The sequence below is a fragment of the Lepisma saccharinum genome, chromosome 7 (assembly GCF_977018435.1).
Source record: "Lepisma saccharinum chromosome 7, izLepSacc3.1, whole genome shotgun sequence".
Lineage (NCBI taxonomy): Eukaryota > Metazoa > Arthropoda > Insecta > Zygentoma > Lepismatidae > Lepisma > Lepisma saccharinum.
Window position 1 is genome coordinate 98,033,265 of NC_139235.1, and position 18,140 is coordinate 98,051,404.

Sequence of the window (18,140 nt, forward strand, 5' to 3'; positions counted from 1 at the left end):
CCCGATTAGCCTATATGTGCATAAAGTGGACTTAAAAGAACAATTCAAGCAAACAAATTCAAGGATGATTACTAGAAAAGTTATTGTAAAGAAATTTTTTAAAAAATCTCGTTCAGGAAGGTATTTTGTGTGTTACTAGGTGCTTGTTGCTTTACTAGCCAAGGGTGTTCCATTGTGTCCACTAACGTATGAAAATTCTAAGGAGAAATGGTAGCACACACTAGTCAACTACTGAGTTGTCAGACAGGGTATGCTTTTAGTTTTTAAAAATATTTTTATTATTCCAAAAAGATGAAAATAAGATTTTTAGTATTCTCAACAGTAACTATTATGCATTATTATGTATTTTTGTAAAAAAAATCATCACTCAACAAATGTAAACTCTTGTAACACAACAGAACCATACTGATCCTACCATACAAAAACTACACAATAAATATGAATTACAACAAAACTATAGTTTATTACATAGTCACGGAATTGAATTGAATAAAATAAGAAGGCTTTCAATTTTTTCTCAAATCACTATACAAACTGACTGTATGAATAAACAAAAAAAACTATTTTCTATGCTACTGCGTTAGTGCAATAAATAACAATGTTGGATATAGAGAACTTCATACGAAAACAAATTTTCATAAAACTAGGTAATTCTTGGCATTTATTTTGTAGAATCTATTATTACCATCAGTGTAACGAGTACTTATATCAGCTGAAAGACAACAGTTTTCCCTGCATATAGTACCATTTCTGAGATGTTAAATGCTTTGGAATCCTCAATACCACCTCCTTTGAAGTATAAGAAGTGAAAAGTTCAGAAAAATATTATGCTTCATGGTAAGTCTCTCTCCAGCGAAGAAAAAACTATTATTATTCCTTGGTTACAAGCAGATGCTTGTGGATCATCTCCTCCTTGTTGATCAGGTGTGTTGTTTTGTTCACAATCTGCATGAGAGAACTCAAGTGATTAGACCACTCGTTGAGCACATCGTTAGGGTCCTTATTCTGTGTGAAACACACCACACCAGCCAAACGGTCCGTTTTGGCCTGCACAGTTTTATTCACAACCAAGTTAGACAGGAACTCCTCAGTCTCCTGCAATGAGAATAAAAAAAAAATTAAAATATTTGCTAGGAAAGACCTCTTCCCTAGGTTTGGGGTAGTCGGGCTCAATTTTTCTTTATTTCAAAACTTTACTCTTTCCATTATTCCTTTGTTTTTGTTTCCCATGCCTCCTACGGAATGTGAACTGTGGAATTGATTTACATTAATTAATAATTCTATCTTTTGGTAAAAACTCTTCTTTGCCCATGCTACCTACTTGTGACCTTTTTCCTGTAACCTACATCATTTACTATTATAATTCCAGGATAGAAAAATTCTTCCTCTTGACAGTCTATTTTGTCAAATCATCATGTTTGGAGCGGTTGTGCCAATTGGAGAATGCAAATTTTATTTCACTTTTATTTCATTCCTCAATATATAAAGTGAAAATCAGCCCAGAAACGCATCATTAAAAAGTTATACGTCAAAAGTATTTGAGGCTGCCTGTGACCTTCATCGTCAAATTGCGGCAGTTTATGGGAACATTATGAGTCATCAAAATGTGATGATGTGATGTCGTGCTTTCGTTGACAATCGAATAAGACAACTGAAAGATGCAGCATGTAGATTTAATATGAAAATTACGGCAGTGTGGCAGTGTATTGTAGCATTCTACAATGAAAACGTTACAGTAGCTGTTCAAAATGGCAACCCCCAGAGTTGACGCAGGCATGACAGCATTGCAAGAAGCTGTCACATCCACTCGAACATCCTGGAATCATTCTGATATTACAAGCAGCACGGTTTCCTTTCAGCAGGTCCTCCTCGCTCTTTACCTCTCTCTCGTAAAGAACACTTTTATTACGACCTCACAAGAAAAAAATGAGTGGGGTCAAATCAGACGAACAACTCCAGGGATGTTGAAGCGGATGCAAAGAAGGCACGACACGACTTCCTCACATTTTGAAGATTCATAATGTTCCCATAAAATGTAGCAATTTGACGATGAATGTCCAGCATATCACAGCCCGCACTGTGCATTTACCGAGATTCTTTATTGCCGCAGCCATTTCCAGCACGAGTGACTCATAAAAGGCTTGGTGCAGCACTGCGAATGAATGCTAATGGAAAGAGTAAGGATCAAGGTTACTGTCAGTATTGTCAACTTATGCCCTACATATTTTCCAAAAGATATATATACATGTTGTATCTTTACTTTCCTGACAGGCCTCGTATGATAATCCTTACATTTTTGTGCTCCTGATTTTTTTTATATGATCACTAGGGAGCAGAAGTTAATGACCTAAAAAATATAAGTATATGACCTATAGAATGTCCTAAAAAAAAGGGAAAAAATGACACAAAAATGCAAAAAATGACCATTAAATTTGTTAGTTTCAGGTTAAAAATTGAAATGAAAAGGAAATTAAACAAAATGCAATCTTGCCTTCAAAAAAACAAAAAGACACCAAATGATACCACTTGCACATTCAATTAAAATATGCAACGCGGATTTCCAATGGAAACAACTGAATAATTTTAAAACAATTTAATAAGAAAGTCGTATGCATGTACACTGAATGAATCGGTGTAAAATGCATTAATTTCCTGCATCTTTGACTGGTGATGTAGTGTGGTGTGGCCAGAAACATTTCCCTGCAGGTTTCACCGTCTGGCCAGGGTAATTCCAGCCTATCCTTCTCTGATCTTAAATTTGAGTTTGCCCCAGACGGGCACCTGGTGGTTTCCCCCGACACAACAAAGACTGTCACCAGTTCAGTATTTCATTTGCTCGTCAATTGCAATCCTGCGAGATATATATAGGCCTATGTTCACCTTGGTGAAAAGACTCAAGAATATTACCAAAATGAAAGAAGTGACAAAATATGACGAAACAACACCAAATATTGCAAAAAAATGCCAAAAATTGGGGAAAATGACCTAAAACCTGGAAATTGGCAAAAAAATGCAAAAAAAAAAAAAAATGCACTTTCAAATTACCTTTTTTGGGTTCTAGACGAAGTGTAATATTGTGTATATTTAATGGGCATCGTGTCAGAGATGTCAGAGAAAGATGACATTTCATCAACTTCTGCTCCCTAATGATCACCATTATGTTATTAGTGAAGCAATTTTGCACAACTTCTTTTCGTCCATTTCACAAGTTATTTTATACAGTTCTATGGTTCTCCTGAGTTTTTAGAAGTTCGGCTGGATTCTTATTCATTCCTGAAGCCTTTCCTTTATGCAACAATGCCAAAGCGTTGTCACATTCTGTCCTGAATCTCCCATTGTTTATATCTCAACTTGCATCCTTTATTGTTGCATCCAATCTAATATATAAACATGGATGTATGTGTGTGTGTATGTTTGTTCCGGCATAACTCTCGAACGCCTGGAGCGATTTCAACCAAACTTGGTACGCATATCACTTGCAATATGGAAAGAAATACTATGGGGGTAAGACACCCCTGGGGGTGGGGCTGGGGAGAGGGTGACATGTAAAAATAATGGAAAATGGCCGATATTAGTGTGGAATAAATAGTTTTTGGGGTCGCCAAGATGAATAGTGACACTCCAAATGCCGTTCAACTCCAAGTTCATCACCTATTGGGATGGTGGGTGAGACGGGGTGAAAAATAAAATGTCAAAAATAACCTAAATTAGTGTCGAATCCATAGTTTTCGGTGTCTCTAAGCTAATTGGTGACATTCACGATGATCAAACTTGGTACACATATGACTTACAATCTGGAAAGAAATACTGTGCAAGTAAGACACCCTTGGCACCCCTAGGGGTGGGGGTAGGAAGAGGGTGACATGTAAAAATAATCTAAAACGACCGATATTAGTGTGGAATCCATAGTTGTCGGGGTGTCGCTAAGATGAATGGTGACATTCCCAATGCTGTTCAGCTCCAAGACACCGCTGGCACCCCTAGGGGTGGAGGTGGGAAGGGGTGACATGTAAATATAATTGAAAACAACCTATATTAGTGTGGAAGGGGGTGACATGTAATACGACTGATATTAGTGTGGAATCCATAGTTTATGGGGCCGCTGAAATGAATAGTCTCTCTCCCAATGCCGATGAACTCCAAGTTCATTTTACACTATAGTTAGAATTCATTAAATTCATGTCTAATAGAACATTAAGATAAATAAATACCCGGGCAATCAGTTAGTTTAATATATTCTTCAGTGCACATGTATTTTTTATTCCGCTTCTCTCTAAGTGTTGGTCTTCCCCTGGAATTTTATTCACTGGCAGTTTCTTTCTCTTCTCACATGCGTGCTCATTCATTTTTCGCTCCACTCTTTTTATGCTTCTCAAAATCCAACTCTCTCCACCTGAACCTCACCAAGCTTTCATAATAACATGCTTTCAACATCTACACCTGGATACGTTTTGCAACTCTTGATTTCACTGAATCTTCTAATCAACTCTGAGGTTGGTTTCCTCAGACTGTTTTTTAATTCTTCTCCTTACTAAACCTTCTCTTCTTTCTTCCTTGTGCCTTCATATTTATGGAAGGTGGGTTGTGGAACCGGTATATATCAGATCCTTCTTACTTTGCTGCACTTCTCCATTTGTTCAGTCTTTACTGCTATTTTAGATATTCAGTCAATTGTTTAGTACACTCCATCCAGTGTTCCTTAAATCTTTTCATTTCTCCTTCATCTCAGGATATAACCTACAACATTTGTCCACTCTGGAGGAGTTCTTCCATTTATCATCGCCTTAAGATGTAATTTTATTAAATACAAAATTAATATTTTTATGAAGATAAAAACAAAATCCCATTACTGTACAAAAAATTTAATGTAAAAAGAAATACTTTAAACAAATATTACGTGAACAAGAAGCAAAGCTTGTATTCTACAAAATGTTTACTTTGTTGTCAGATGAGGAGAAAACAAGGCAATCCTGGACTCATTAATTTCTCAATAGTTTTCTGACCTGTTTCTGCATGCATATTTCTTATTCTCTTCTTTCACTGCCTTCTCCCATCATGTTCTTTTCCCCACCAGCCTTCCTCATGTGATTGGTTCACACCGAGAGATTGTCATCTATCCCCAATGTGCATTAGCAAAAACTTGAGAATAAAATTACTGACAAAAACCTAAGAATTCACAGACTCAAGGATGGTTTTTCAATGTATGATTAAGATTCAAGTTAGCATGTAATGGAAGTCTGTGAAAATTTGTTTTATAATTCACACTTAGCTTGGTAACTAAAAAAGTGGTGGCAGTTAGCAGTTTGACACATATAATATGTAAATGGAAAATCTAACCTGCCATGTTACACCTGAATCACCCACATTTTTAGTGAATAACTCTCACTAAACTAACTCTCTAGCCTTCATAAACCTGAAGGTTCATGGCTGCAGCAACACCAGTCCTTCCATCTGCCCCTATCCTGAGCAAGATCTATATACTCTTTTCCATCCCTACCGATTTCCTTTAGGTCCATCTCAACGTTATCCCTCCATCTTCGTCTTGGCCTTCCTACAGGTCTCTTACCATCAGGATTCCCAACAAGAATCCAGTAAACTCTGCCTTCCTCTCCCATTCGTTCCACATGGCCTGCCCACCTAAGTCTTCTTGATTTAATCATTACATTTTAATGATTACATTTCTAGTGAATACAGATAAAAATTTGGTCCACATCAGAGCACATACCCTTACAGCACACAAATGTCCCGGGGACATCTGTTGGATATCCAGAAAGATATTCTGTGGATCACTTTTGTGTGTTTCAGACATTCTGTGATCATTTTTGGGTGTTTTGTTTCATGTGAAACATTATCTGGATGTTTTCATTAAATTGTGTACCAGAATTCATCCTAATCTGGGCATTTATTTGACATTACCCTGATATTTCTTCCTGCACAGTTTGGATATGAAAAGAACATTCCTGGACAAGATCTAGGCAGATCAATCATTTCATGTAACTAGAAGCATGTATATTTCATTTTTGACGTAAATGTGAAATCACACACTGCAATGTTAATTTTTCAAATTTTTGAAAGGTATGACATACATTTTCCTACCATGTTTTGCCAAAAAATGATGTAGTAGGTGTTAACATTTCATTTTTTAAATTTATTGCTTGCTTCATTACTTAATTATCATGTACTAATTACTGCTACACCACACTTTCATGCAATAAAGATTAGTATCAGCATGTCCCTTCTCGTATTTACTTACACAATTACCATTACATTGCCATGTTTTACTGGTTACTGTTTATGTTTACGTTTTCCTACATCATTTTTATTTCGGTTCATATCTCCGTTATCGTTCAAAATCGGATCCATGTTCATATGAACTTTTTTGCTTAGAATCACCCATACTACCAGTTCCCAAAGTATTGCCGCTTCCTCCTGGAACACCCTGTATGTCTGAATGAATCTTCCCAAGGATATCGAAATTCCAATTCTTGGATAACATGCAGACATATACTGGATATCCCTAGACATCCAATGGATACCCCTTGGAGGTTTGTGCTTTATGAATTCAAAAGAAGTAGAAGACCTTCCTGATGGCGCAGTGGTAGCGTCGTCACCTTGTAATCAAGAGGTCCCAGGTTCGATACCGGGTTGAGGCACATAGTGGTTCGGATCCTACTTTAAACTGTATATGAAATCCCAATTAGCCTTAGTGTGCATAAAGTGGACTCAAAACACCAACTCAAACAATCAATCAAAAGAAAGTAGCAGTAGTTTACTTTGGTGAATTAGATTTTCCATTCCAGTAGCACATTCCTTATCTTAACCTATGTAAAACTCAAACCTTAAAAATCTCTGCCTTCATAGTGACAGACATTATTGAACTGTATGAAGAAATTCAAAGCCCAAAATGAGAATTTTGATTCTCTGCAAGTTTAGTGACACAAGAAGAAATTCTCTCTTTTGAATCAAGATATACTTATTTCTCAAACTAAACTGATGCCAATGAGGAAAGCCAGATATTTATGGTGAATAAAAGATTAAGATTTATGTACAAAAACTGTGCATATTGCAGGATAACACGCTGTACATGAAATGGTGGCATTTTGGTGTTAAAATAGTGAATAAAAACCTACATCTGATTTAAAAACTATACTTATTACACGAAACTGACATTTCACTTCTAATAGCACATTTATATAATTAGCAGAGAGTTAAATTTATTCCTGTATAAGGGAGTCCATTTTTGCTTCTCAAATATTTACAGCAGAAATAACTAATTTTCCATGATTTGCATAACTCACAGGATAATTCAAACCTCAGAAGGTGTCGCATTGGTAAGTAAACCCTCAATTTTATTTTTAAGAGTTTATATCAGACTTTGCAGTTTATTTTGCATCATTTCGTGACAAAACATGGTAGCAAAATGCACCTCACACCTTTCAAAAACATTAAAAATTAACATTACAATGTGTAATTTCACATTTCGTGGTTTTGTCAAAAACGAAATATGCATGCTCCTACCAATGAGCAAAGCTAAATATGATAGAACATGGCACTTACTATAGCAATACTAAGTTCTACAATCATTGATATAATTACTAGAATATAATTAAGTTTGTATCTGTGTAAACAAATTAGGGATGGGGACAGATTAATCCGTACTCAATCAGTGTATCAGTAAAATTAGAGATTATTTTACCGATCTGATATATCTATGTGTATTTTATAATTCAGTGCAAAATTCTGCCATCGAGTTATAATTTTTATCAATAATCTCGATACCCTACTTCAGGGCATGAAATTTCAAGTTTGAAGTCAGTCGCCGGACTAAAATCTTTGGTCGCCACTATTTTATGTTGATAAATAATAAAAATATGAGCAATTATTAAGAAGAACATACCTTAGGAATTAATGTTTATGTAGCGCTGTCGTTCTGCACTGAAGTACCACTTATCAATCGCAACTGCTGGGTCAAACACTGACTGGAAGGTGGAGAGGGGGGGGGGGGGTCATTTACGGAAACTCTGAGCAAATCATCCAGTGTCTCAGTCTTTAGAGAGTTCCTGTAAATAGTCTTGAGTCTGTTGTGACAGCTGAAACCTCTCGCACATGAAGCTGTGCTCACTGGTAAACAGCACAAAATGTCAAAATCTGGAGCAAATTGGGGAATCTTGCTGAACACTCCTCACTGTGAATCTTCTCCAGCATCTGATTCAAAGTCAGAGAAGGAAACAAAAGTTTGTATTCTGCCCACTCTGCTATACCTGCCGCAAAATTAGTTTGGTATTGAGAGCTGAAGGAACAAGCGTCACGGTGTTGCCATATCATGCGGTACGGTACGCAGTGCAGCCTTCTGATGCTGTATCGAGGAAAACGTGTTATGAGAAAGAACAACAATGATGAAATGTGTTATTGTTTTTCGAGGAAAATGGAATAACAATGATGACAACAATGATGAATGTGTTATTGTTTTCTCTCTTCATTTCCATCTCCCTTACAACATGAACGAATTAACGAAACGAGCATTGTTTACATGTTACCTTTTCAATCCATTCTGAAAATATTGAATATATATACTTTCAATAATAATTTTTTTCCGAAGTCGCCGTTAAAGTCTGCCCATCTTTCAATTATACCGCAACTGAATTGCACAAAGTCCAGTTGGTGAGGCGTCTGACTTTTACGCGGGAGACCCGCGGTGGTTTGGGGAACTCTTTCAAATATCCTTAGCAGGCCTCCCCGATGGGGTAGTGGTAACGTCGTCGCCTTGTAATCAAGGGGTTCGATACCCGGTGGAGGCACATGGCACAGTGGTTCGGATCCCACTTTAAACTGTAGGTCCAGTCCCGATTAGCCTTCCTGTGCATAAAGTGGACTTAAACAACAAACGAATGAATCAATCAAATATCCCTAGCGGCTCCGGAGTCGACTCAGCCCAAATGAGTACCTGGGGCAAACCTGGGGTAATGGCGGTTGGTGAACCACATCACCGCATCACCTCCATAATATGGTCGAGGTCGAGAATGTGTGGAGCCCTACCTCCACATCCCCCATATGCCTTTATACTTTACTTTATTTTGCGTCCATTATTTGTTTTTGTATGAGAATCCCAGAGATTTTATGACTGTCCTTAGAGATGTTTTCCCACCTTGAAAAAGTCCCGAATCTTTCAACGAAACGCGCAGTTTCCCTACAGTGGGATGAACTTTCCTCCTATAATAAGAGTAAATATGGCGACGAATAGCGTCTTGCTGAAAGGCATCCAAATTTGTTACGCGTTTACTGATATTCCTCTTCTTTCCTGGGGTTTCCAGTTTTGAAGCCTCGCATTGATTTATTTCTACCACATCATATTCTTCTTTCCCCATGGTAACAATAGTGTTCTTAGACACGCCGACAGCAGCAGCAGTCTTGTCCAGAACTTTATTTACAGATGTGATTGGACCCCCATTGTTTCTCTCTTGCTCAAATTATTTGCGCACAGAACAAACGATCTTCCGTGTTTGGCCTTTGAGAGGAATTCCTCGAGTATTGCCTCCTGTGCTTGACATTCTTCACACAAGCACACGACATACTCAAGCAGAAAATTATGTACAAAAAAATAACACACTAAAACAACACGCTATATACAACAAAGAATACTCTAAATTCAGTAAACACTAAACAAACAGACCGGTTAAAATATCACAGCAACGCAACAAACAACACGTCCTCTCCCAACAACATGAAAACTGATCGCAAGAACAATCGCCCGATAAGCGGCAACACCGTGATAAACATTTTCTGTTGCTAGGTAACCAGAGCTTGGGTGAAGCACTGGGACGATTTTGATTGGCTCGCATGCCAGCAACCCACCCTGCCGCAGTAAAGTAGACCCGCTTTCTCCACGTGCTTCCCAAGCGTCAATACCAAACTAATTTTGCGGCAGGTATAACAGAACATCCATTTTCGCATTATAAAGGCTCGGGTTCAAGTACATGTAGAGCTTCTTTATTTCTTCTATCCCAAACTGAAGAATATTTTCTTTGGGAGGCCAACCCAAGGTGTCGAAAACATGCAGAGATACAATCACATCTGTTGATATAGATTGCAATCTTTCTGTGATGTGCACCTTCGCATTGTTAATTAAGTTTCCTCTAACAGTCTGAAACTCTTGCTCTCTATTTTGAATGTATGTGAGCTGCACATCCCTGATCTTCCCTGAAATTGATACATGGTCCAATAAATCTTGTTTGCTTGGTCCACCATTAGATTCCAGGTCAGCCAAAACTGAAATACAGTGTTCAATTCTTATTTTCAGGGATGAAATCAAAAGACTCTTATTTTGCAGTGCCACGCTTAAAGGGTTCAGTTTCCTGTAGAAATCCAAAAGGAAGTACAGAAGCTTAACAAATTTAAATTGCTTCAAACTTTTCAGCAAACCCTTAGCTTTAGCGCCATCATTGTCTTTTCCATGGGTCACCTGTTCAAGATGGTTCACAACAGCTTTCCATGATTGCAAGAGATCTCTTACAGCACTTTCTTTGCTGGCTAACCACCTAATAGTGTAGATATCACTCAGTTTTAGAATTTCTTCTCCTATAACTTCTGCTGTTTCTCTCAAGAGGTGAAGTCTTTAGCAGAGCCATGATAAAACTGAAAAATATTCCTAATCACGGAATCAAATGCTCTAAGATATTTAACTCCAACACAGCTAACTGCAAACGGTGTGCAAGGAAGTGAATATTTATAATTTTATTACAAATATCTTTCATTTGCACACCCAATCCTGATTTGTGCCCGACCATATTTGCTGCACCATCAGTACCCAAGCCTACAATGTAATACTTGTTTCTGTATTTATTTGAACCTATTGCCCAATCTAAATAATTAGTTATGGCTGTGAAGTGACCAGCAGAAGTAGCGTTTGGGAGCTCTATTACTCCTAAAATGTCCTCTTTGATGTGACCATCAATTGCATCCATCAATCAGAAGGCTAATATATGTACTTTTCTTTATTTTCTCCACTAGATCTAACTTCAAAGTTTCGGCTATGAAATGAATAAATTCTCTGCATTGCTTTTTATTGCCATACTTAGGTAGAACACTCACACTTAATTTTCCTGCCAAACACAGCAGATCTGCAAAGTATTTGAATGGCTTCTCATGTTTAGCTACATAGTATGCTACATTAAATAAATTAGGGGTCGGCATTGAGTGGACACGGTGTTTTCAATTGACTCGCTTTCCAAAACCATGTATGAATGTTGGATTGAGATGTTCGGGCATGTTTGACAGACATTTGAAACAACAAAATTTTAGTCGCCAGCCCCAAACTTTTCGTCGCCATTGGCGACCTGGCGACCGGAAATTTCATGCCCTGCCCTACTTTTCAAAAAAGTAAATGTCTACATATGCAATTTCTCTTGCATTTCAGTCACCTTGAAATATACCCCTATTAAAGAGGTCAATGATCCATTCAGGTTCTTCAAAGACCATTTCGAATTTTATATCGGATCAGTAGAATGTCGGTTAACGGTATTGGCCCATCCCTAAAATAAATGCATTTCCTGGCATAAAATTTAGAGTAAAATTAACGAATGTTCTGGAATTTTCCATAACTTGCAGGATGATAAAGATTCCAGAATATTTGGTGTTTCAAAGTTTATTTTGTAAAATTTCATGCATATGGTGGAAAATGTATCCACGAATGTTACAAAAAAAAAGTGACAGTGCATCTAAAGGTATCTGGTGGGTATGCAGCATGGTCGTCTTTCCCCTGCTTATGAGCCTGCTGGTGCAACAAGACCGTATGTGCCTGATCAAGCTACCAGACAGGTGGCAAAATCAATTGTAAAAAGAAACTAAGAAAAAAATCTGTACAGGAAATGAATATTGAACTGATCTGTACAGATTACATTACAGTGTATACTCTTAAATTTCATGTTTCAGTCAAAAACTAAATGTCCTTAGTTACTGCACCCTAAAAACACAATGAAGAATAGTTTTCAGTGTTTCTTTCTTTTTAAACAAGTGTTTTATTCCATGCATGTGCAACTACAAAACATCACTATTTTACTTAATTAAGACATGATGAGACTTGCAACAAGCTTCCAAACACGATTAGCACTTACCCCAAGAGCATAATGGAAAAAATTAGCCCTTACCTCAGGTGTCAAGCCCAACAGTTCGGCCATCCTCTTTAGTGTTATCTTGGTGTAATATTTAGCCATGATTCGGATATTCTGGAAAGAAAAGAAAAGGTTCTCATATTTTTTGTTGGGGAAAATCTTGTATCTGAAGCTGATATACTGACATTCATTGGCAAAAAAATTGGTTCTAATATTATAGACATTTTGATACCAACATTATGAAAATATCTAAAAAAAAAAATAAAAAAAAAATTGTGGTTGATATTGTAAAAGGTAACACTTTTGACATGATTATTTACGAATACTATCAGAATAACATACAAAATCTTGACTTTTGCGTGACTTTTTTGCTTTTTCTAACCTTTATTTATTTGGCCCTTACTTAGGTAAAGTTAGAAATTAGTGAATGAGAAAACAAATATTTAATGAAAAACCTATAACAAAAAGCCGGTTAACATGAAAACTGAAGCTGTATTTAACAAGAGTTTGGTTTGAGTTGCTGTTTGAAGTAGACTTTATGTACAGTAAGGCTAATCGGGACTGGACCTACAGTTTAAAGTGGTATCCAAACCACTTGTGCCTCCACCGGGTATCGAACCCGGGACCCCTTGATTACAAGGCAAGGACGCTACCACTGCACCATGCGGGAGGCCCTGTATTTAACAAGAGAATTAGACTTGCTTTATCTATTAATACATCCTGGACTGCATTTGACAGACTTAGGAGTTGCATATTATTTTGCATGCACATACAAGAAAAACTTAACAATATGATTCAAAAGAAAAACGAAAAACTTACATGTTCCACAACTCTGCTTCTGAGATCTTTCCACCGCTTCTGGCCTGCCTCTGTGGTGGGGGTGAAGACATCCGTGACCAAGCACTCAGGAGTACCTACTTTCACCAAGGCTTCAAAAGAGGCACACAGGCCTTCCCAGTGGATCAATTCAGGATTTGTGAAAAGACGAAGCAGCTGTCTAGAAAGTAACAAACAATAATTAAACTCTGGTACAACAAATACAATATTACATTGTTAGTTTTAGAAGACATTTTTATCACTGAATATTATAACCAACAGTATTTCAAATATAAAGTAACATACAGATCTACTTTCAACAAATAGTTTATCAAATCTAACTAGAAAAAGGGATGTGACAACCCATCGCCCAGTGACTTGTTCACTGCAGTTAGTCAACCAACATAGTGAAATGGTCAACATTTTGCTGTGTTGGGATTTACAGAGCTGTCATGTCATGGCTCTATGAGCGTCCCACAATCGGCAGAAGTGAGGTATGGTTGGTGGACTACAATGTGATCCTCCCAGCTAGATCCGAGGGATCCGCTGACCAATGACAGGTGCGGTCCTCAATTCATATTGGGGGTTAGGCGTAGAGCTGACAACTCTGCACTGTATAAAAGACATGTTAAGAATCAGCAATATGAGGCCATGGATGTTCCCAAGGTAAAATATTCCGAAGGTAAAATAGTCTCCCATTCGGATCTCCGGGCAGGGACTACTTTGGGAGGTCCCTGGACTAAGGATAAGATCTACATTAGCAATAAGGATATTAAATTAGGCACCTGGAATGTTCTGAGCCTTTACCGGCCTGGGGCATTTCAGTGTGCAGATGAGATAGTTAAGTATAAATTAGATGTAGTAGCTGTCCAGGAAGTTAGGTGGCCAGGAGAAGGGAATTGTAAAACTAAAAATTATACTTTTTTCTATGGTGGTACTGAAAATCATAATTCTGGAACATGCTTCTTGGAACATGCTTCTTCAAAAAGATAAAGATGATAATACCAAAGATGATTTCTATGCAGAGTTAGAACAGGTCTTTGATCAATTTTCTCAGTATGATATGAAAATTCTGTTAGGTGACTGTAATGCACAGATATAAACTTTAGGCTAAAAGATTAAAAATCGGCAACTTACGTGTGTGAGTATGAGATTTTTCGTACTACGTTTCGGAGGTTACACTACCTCCTTCTTCAGGTTGAAACGATGTTATTCAGACACCTGACATGGTGCCTCGTCGTGAAAGTGAAGGTTAAGGATTTAGGTTAAAAAGTTGCTTGAAGGACACTTTCAAAAAAAGAATAAAATACACATCTAAAACCGCGCAATACTATAAAAACAAAAGAGCTTCCAAGGCTGAAGTCGGCGAACTGCCGACCAATGCTCAGGGTAGGCGAATGCACGGTGTCAGCCCGTACCTGGGGAAGGAGAACTTCCCCTCCTCAATCCTTCCAAACTGGGGCTCGGGAGTCACCAATCCAAGGAGAAGTCGACCTCCACCTCGGCGGCTTTCCTAACCTCGGGAGTAACATGGAAGCCCATCTCATCCCTAATCACTGCGGCTTTATCCCATTTTTTAAAGAAATTAACCCAGCCGTCTTCTAAATTCCCATCGTCCCTATTAAGTTTGTTCCAATTTTTCGCGCATATATAGGCAGCTTCATATACGTTTCTGTCCAATTTGTTGTTAACCTCCCTAATAACTTCCCTTTTAGCAATCTTATGTCGGTTAACCAATATGTGTTCAGATAATCCAGTTTTGGGTATGCCTTCCTTTACGTCCTTATCATGCTCTCCCCACCTAACTTGCATACTCCTCCCGGTTTGTCCCACATATTCTTTCCCGCATTCACACACTATCCTGTAAACTCCCTTCCGCTCTTCAGGGTTATTGCGCCTATCCCCCCTCCCTTTCTTATAGGACGTAAAGTGCTTTTCAATACTCCGGGGCGCTCTTACCCCACATTTTATCCCGTAACCCCTCACGGACTTTTCAATTTTCTCTGAGACCCCCTTAAAATACGGGATCCCGACAAAATATGCGTTCTTTTCACCGTTTCCTACCTCAGTTTTTTCTTCATCCTCTTTGTCTTTTTGCGATGTTTCTTGCCTAACAATCCTTTTGGCTTTCCTAGCCACTTTTTCCAGGTCGCGGATAGTGTACCCATTCTTTACCCCCACCTTCCTTATCCATTCCCCTTCTTTCTCTTTCTCTTTTTCGTCATTACACAATCTTTCGGCGCGAATGAAAAAGTTAAGAAAAACATTAAATTTAGTCCTATTGGAATGTTGGGATCTCTTATGGAGGTACAGCTCGCCAGCTAACGGTTTATGGAAGACCCCGGTTACGATCCGTTGTCCGGTTTTTGTAAGGCACAAGTCAAGAAAGTGGATCTTTCCGTTGGCCATATCTTCCCTAGTGAACCCAATCCTGGGGTCCTGCTTCCCCAATTGTTCGAAAATGCTGTCAAGTTTGATTTCATTCCCTATGATGAGGATATCATCTACGTATCTCCCATAATATTTTACCTCCCCCCTCCCCCCTACATGCTCCATAGCGGCTTTTTCGACGTAGTGCATGAAGATGTTGGCCACAAGGCCAGAGATGGGGTTGCCCATGGCCAACCCTTCTTTTTGTCGGAAGATTTTATCGTTAACGTAGAAGTAATTGTACCCCGTAATGAGAAAAAACCACCGGACATACTCCCAGGCGACCAAGATTTCAACGTTTTGGTCAATCAACCATCTATACAAACAATCCCCAGCTTTGTCCCGGGGGACACTGGGGTACAGATTAATAACGTCGAAACTACAGATTATGTCCCGTTCTCCTATGTTGAGTTTCTCAATAGTTTCTTTGACCATAAGGGAGTTTTTGACGCTATACGGAGTGTCCATATTCATTTTTCCCATCCTCTTAATCATTTCTTTAGCTAAACCATATCCTGGATGTGCATACATGGGGATGATGGGTCTGAGGGGTATCCCCTCCTTATGGGTCTTAGGTATCCCAAAGGCCGTAGGAATATTCCCTTCCTTAACCCCCTTAAGTAATTTCTTTTTTTCCGCGCTTCCCAAGGTAAAACTGGTTTCAATGCCTTTCCTGATTTCTCGTTTGATTTTATTAATGGGATTAACTTTGATTTCTTCGTAGTCATTACTCCTAAAACTATCTTCCAACTTACTATGGTATTCCTCTTTCCCGATAATAACCATTTTGTTTTCCTTATCCGATCTAACTAAGTACACGTCACTTTGTTTAACCCATTTTTTCACATTATGAAGACTCCCCCTAAGCTTACTTTCCGTTTTTCCCTTTGATGTCCTATGATTGGTAACGGTTGGGTCGAGTTCCCTTATACTTAGGTGCATTTGTTCATCTATAATGTCACGAATTTTTACCCTGACATTGGATTTATCTTCTTTTTCGTCTAATTTTCCCACTATTTTCTCCGCCGCTATGACGAATTCCTCTTTCTCGAAGTTTTCATCCCTAATGGCAAACTTGTGCCCCATTTTCATAATCTCCGCTAAGGCTTTAGGGGGTTGAAGTTTTGTTAGATTTAAGATATTGGCTTTATTTTCATCCCCTTTTCTGTCCCTATTCTCTCCCTCCTTAACTCCCTCGTTAATTCCCAATTTAATTAATTTCCTCCTAATTGTTTCGATATCTCTTACTTTCGCCTGTTCGACTGTTCTAGAATGACGTTCCTCAATGCGCCCCCATGTCACCTGGTCTAATCGTCCTCCAATTTCCAAATGTAACCTGTAACATTCAGAGTTGAGCCTATCCACCTGTGCATAGGCCTCCCTTATGCATTAGAAGGTTAGAATGCTGGGGAAATGCATAAGGGAGGCCTATGCACAGGTGGATAGGCTCAACTCTGAATGTTACAGGTTACATTTGGAAATTGGAGGACGATTAGACCAGGTGACATGGGGGCGCATTGAGGAACGTCATTCTAGAACAGTCGAACAGGCGAAAGTAAGAGATATCGAAACAATTAGGAGGAAATTAATTAAATTGGGAATTAACGAGGGAGTTAAGGAGGGAGAGAATAGGGACAGAAAAGGGGATGAAAATAAAGCCAATATCTTAAATCTAACAAAACTTCAACCCCCTAAAGCCTTAGCGGAGATTATGAAAATGGGGCACAAGTTTGCCATTAGGGATGAAAACTTCGAGAAAGAGGAATTCGTCATAGCGGCGGAGAAAATAGTGGGAAAATTAGACGAAAAAGAAGATAAATCCAATGTCAGGGTAAAAATTCGTGACATTATAGATGAACAAATGCACCTAAGTATAAGGGAACTCGACCCAACCGTTACCAATCATAGGACATCAAAGGGAAAAACGGAAAGTAAGCTTAGGGGGAGTCTTCATAATGTGAAAAAATGGGTTAAACAAAGTGACGTGTACTTAGTTAGATCGGATAAGGAAAACAAAATGGTTATTATCGGGAAAGAGGAATACCATAGTAAGTTGGAAGATAGTTTTAGGAGTAATGACTACGAAGAAATCAAAGTTAATCCCATTAATAAAATCAAACGAGAAATCAGGAAAGGCATTGAAACCAGTTTTACCTTGGGAAGCGCGGAAAAAAAGAAATTACTTAAGGGGGTTAAGGAAGGGAATATTCCTACGGCCTTTGGGATACCTAAGACCCATAAGGAGGGGATACCCCTCAGACCCATCATCCCCATGTATGCACATCCAGGATATGGTTTAGCTAAAGAAATGATTAAGAGGATGGGAAAAATGAATATGGACACTCCGTATAGCGTCAAAAACTCCCTTATGGTCAAAGAAACTATTGAGAAACTCAACATAGGAGAACGGGACATAATCTGTAGTTTCGACGTTATTAATCTGTACCCCAGTGTCCCCCGGGACAAAGCTGGGGATTGTTTGTATAGATGGTTGATTGACCAAAACGTTGAAATCTTGGTCGCCTGGGAGTATGTCCGGTGGTTTTTTCTCATTACGGGGTACAATTACTTCTACGTTAACGATAAAATCTTCCGACAAAAAGAAGGGTTGGCCATGGGCAACCCCATCTCTGGCCTTGTGGCCAACATCTTCATGCACTACGTCGAAAAAGCCGCTATGGAGCATGTAGGGGGGAGGGGGGAGGTAAAATATTATGGGAGATACGTAGATGATATCCTCATCATAGGGAATGAAATCAAACTTGACAGCATTTTCGAACAATTGGG

The 18,140-nt window shown here is 38.5% G+C and overlaps 1 protein-coding gene across 1 annotated transcript in view; it reads right to left on the bottom strand.

Annotated features, from left to right (window-relative positions):
- Positions 1–254: 254 nt before the first annotated feature.
- Positions 255–18,140, bottom strand: part of Rpn5 (regulatory particle non-ATPase 5) — a 54,809-nt gene continuing 36,923 nt past the window's right edge. Inside the window, exons 7-9 of the mRNA XM_083125720.1 lie at positions 12,927–13,104; positions 12,144–12,221; positions 255–1,095 (exon numbers count right to left, since the gene is read on the bottom strand). Of these exons, the coding sequence (XP_082981846.1) occupies positions 871–1,095; positions 12,144–12,221; positions 12,927–13,104 (481 nt within the window). The 3' untranslated portion in view covers positions 255–870. The remainder of the gene's footprint in view (positions 1,096–12,143; positions 12,222–12,926; positions 13,105–18,140) is intronic.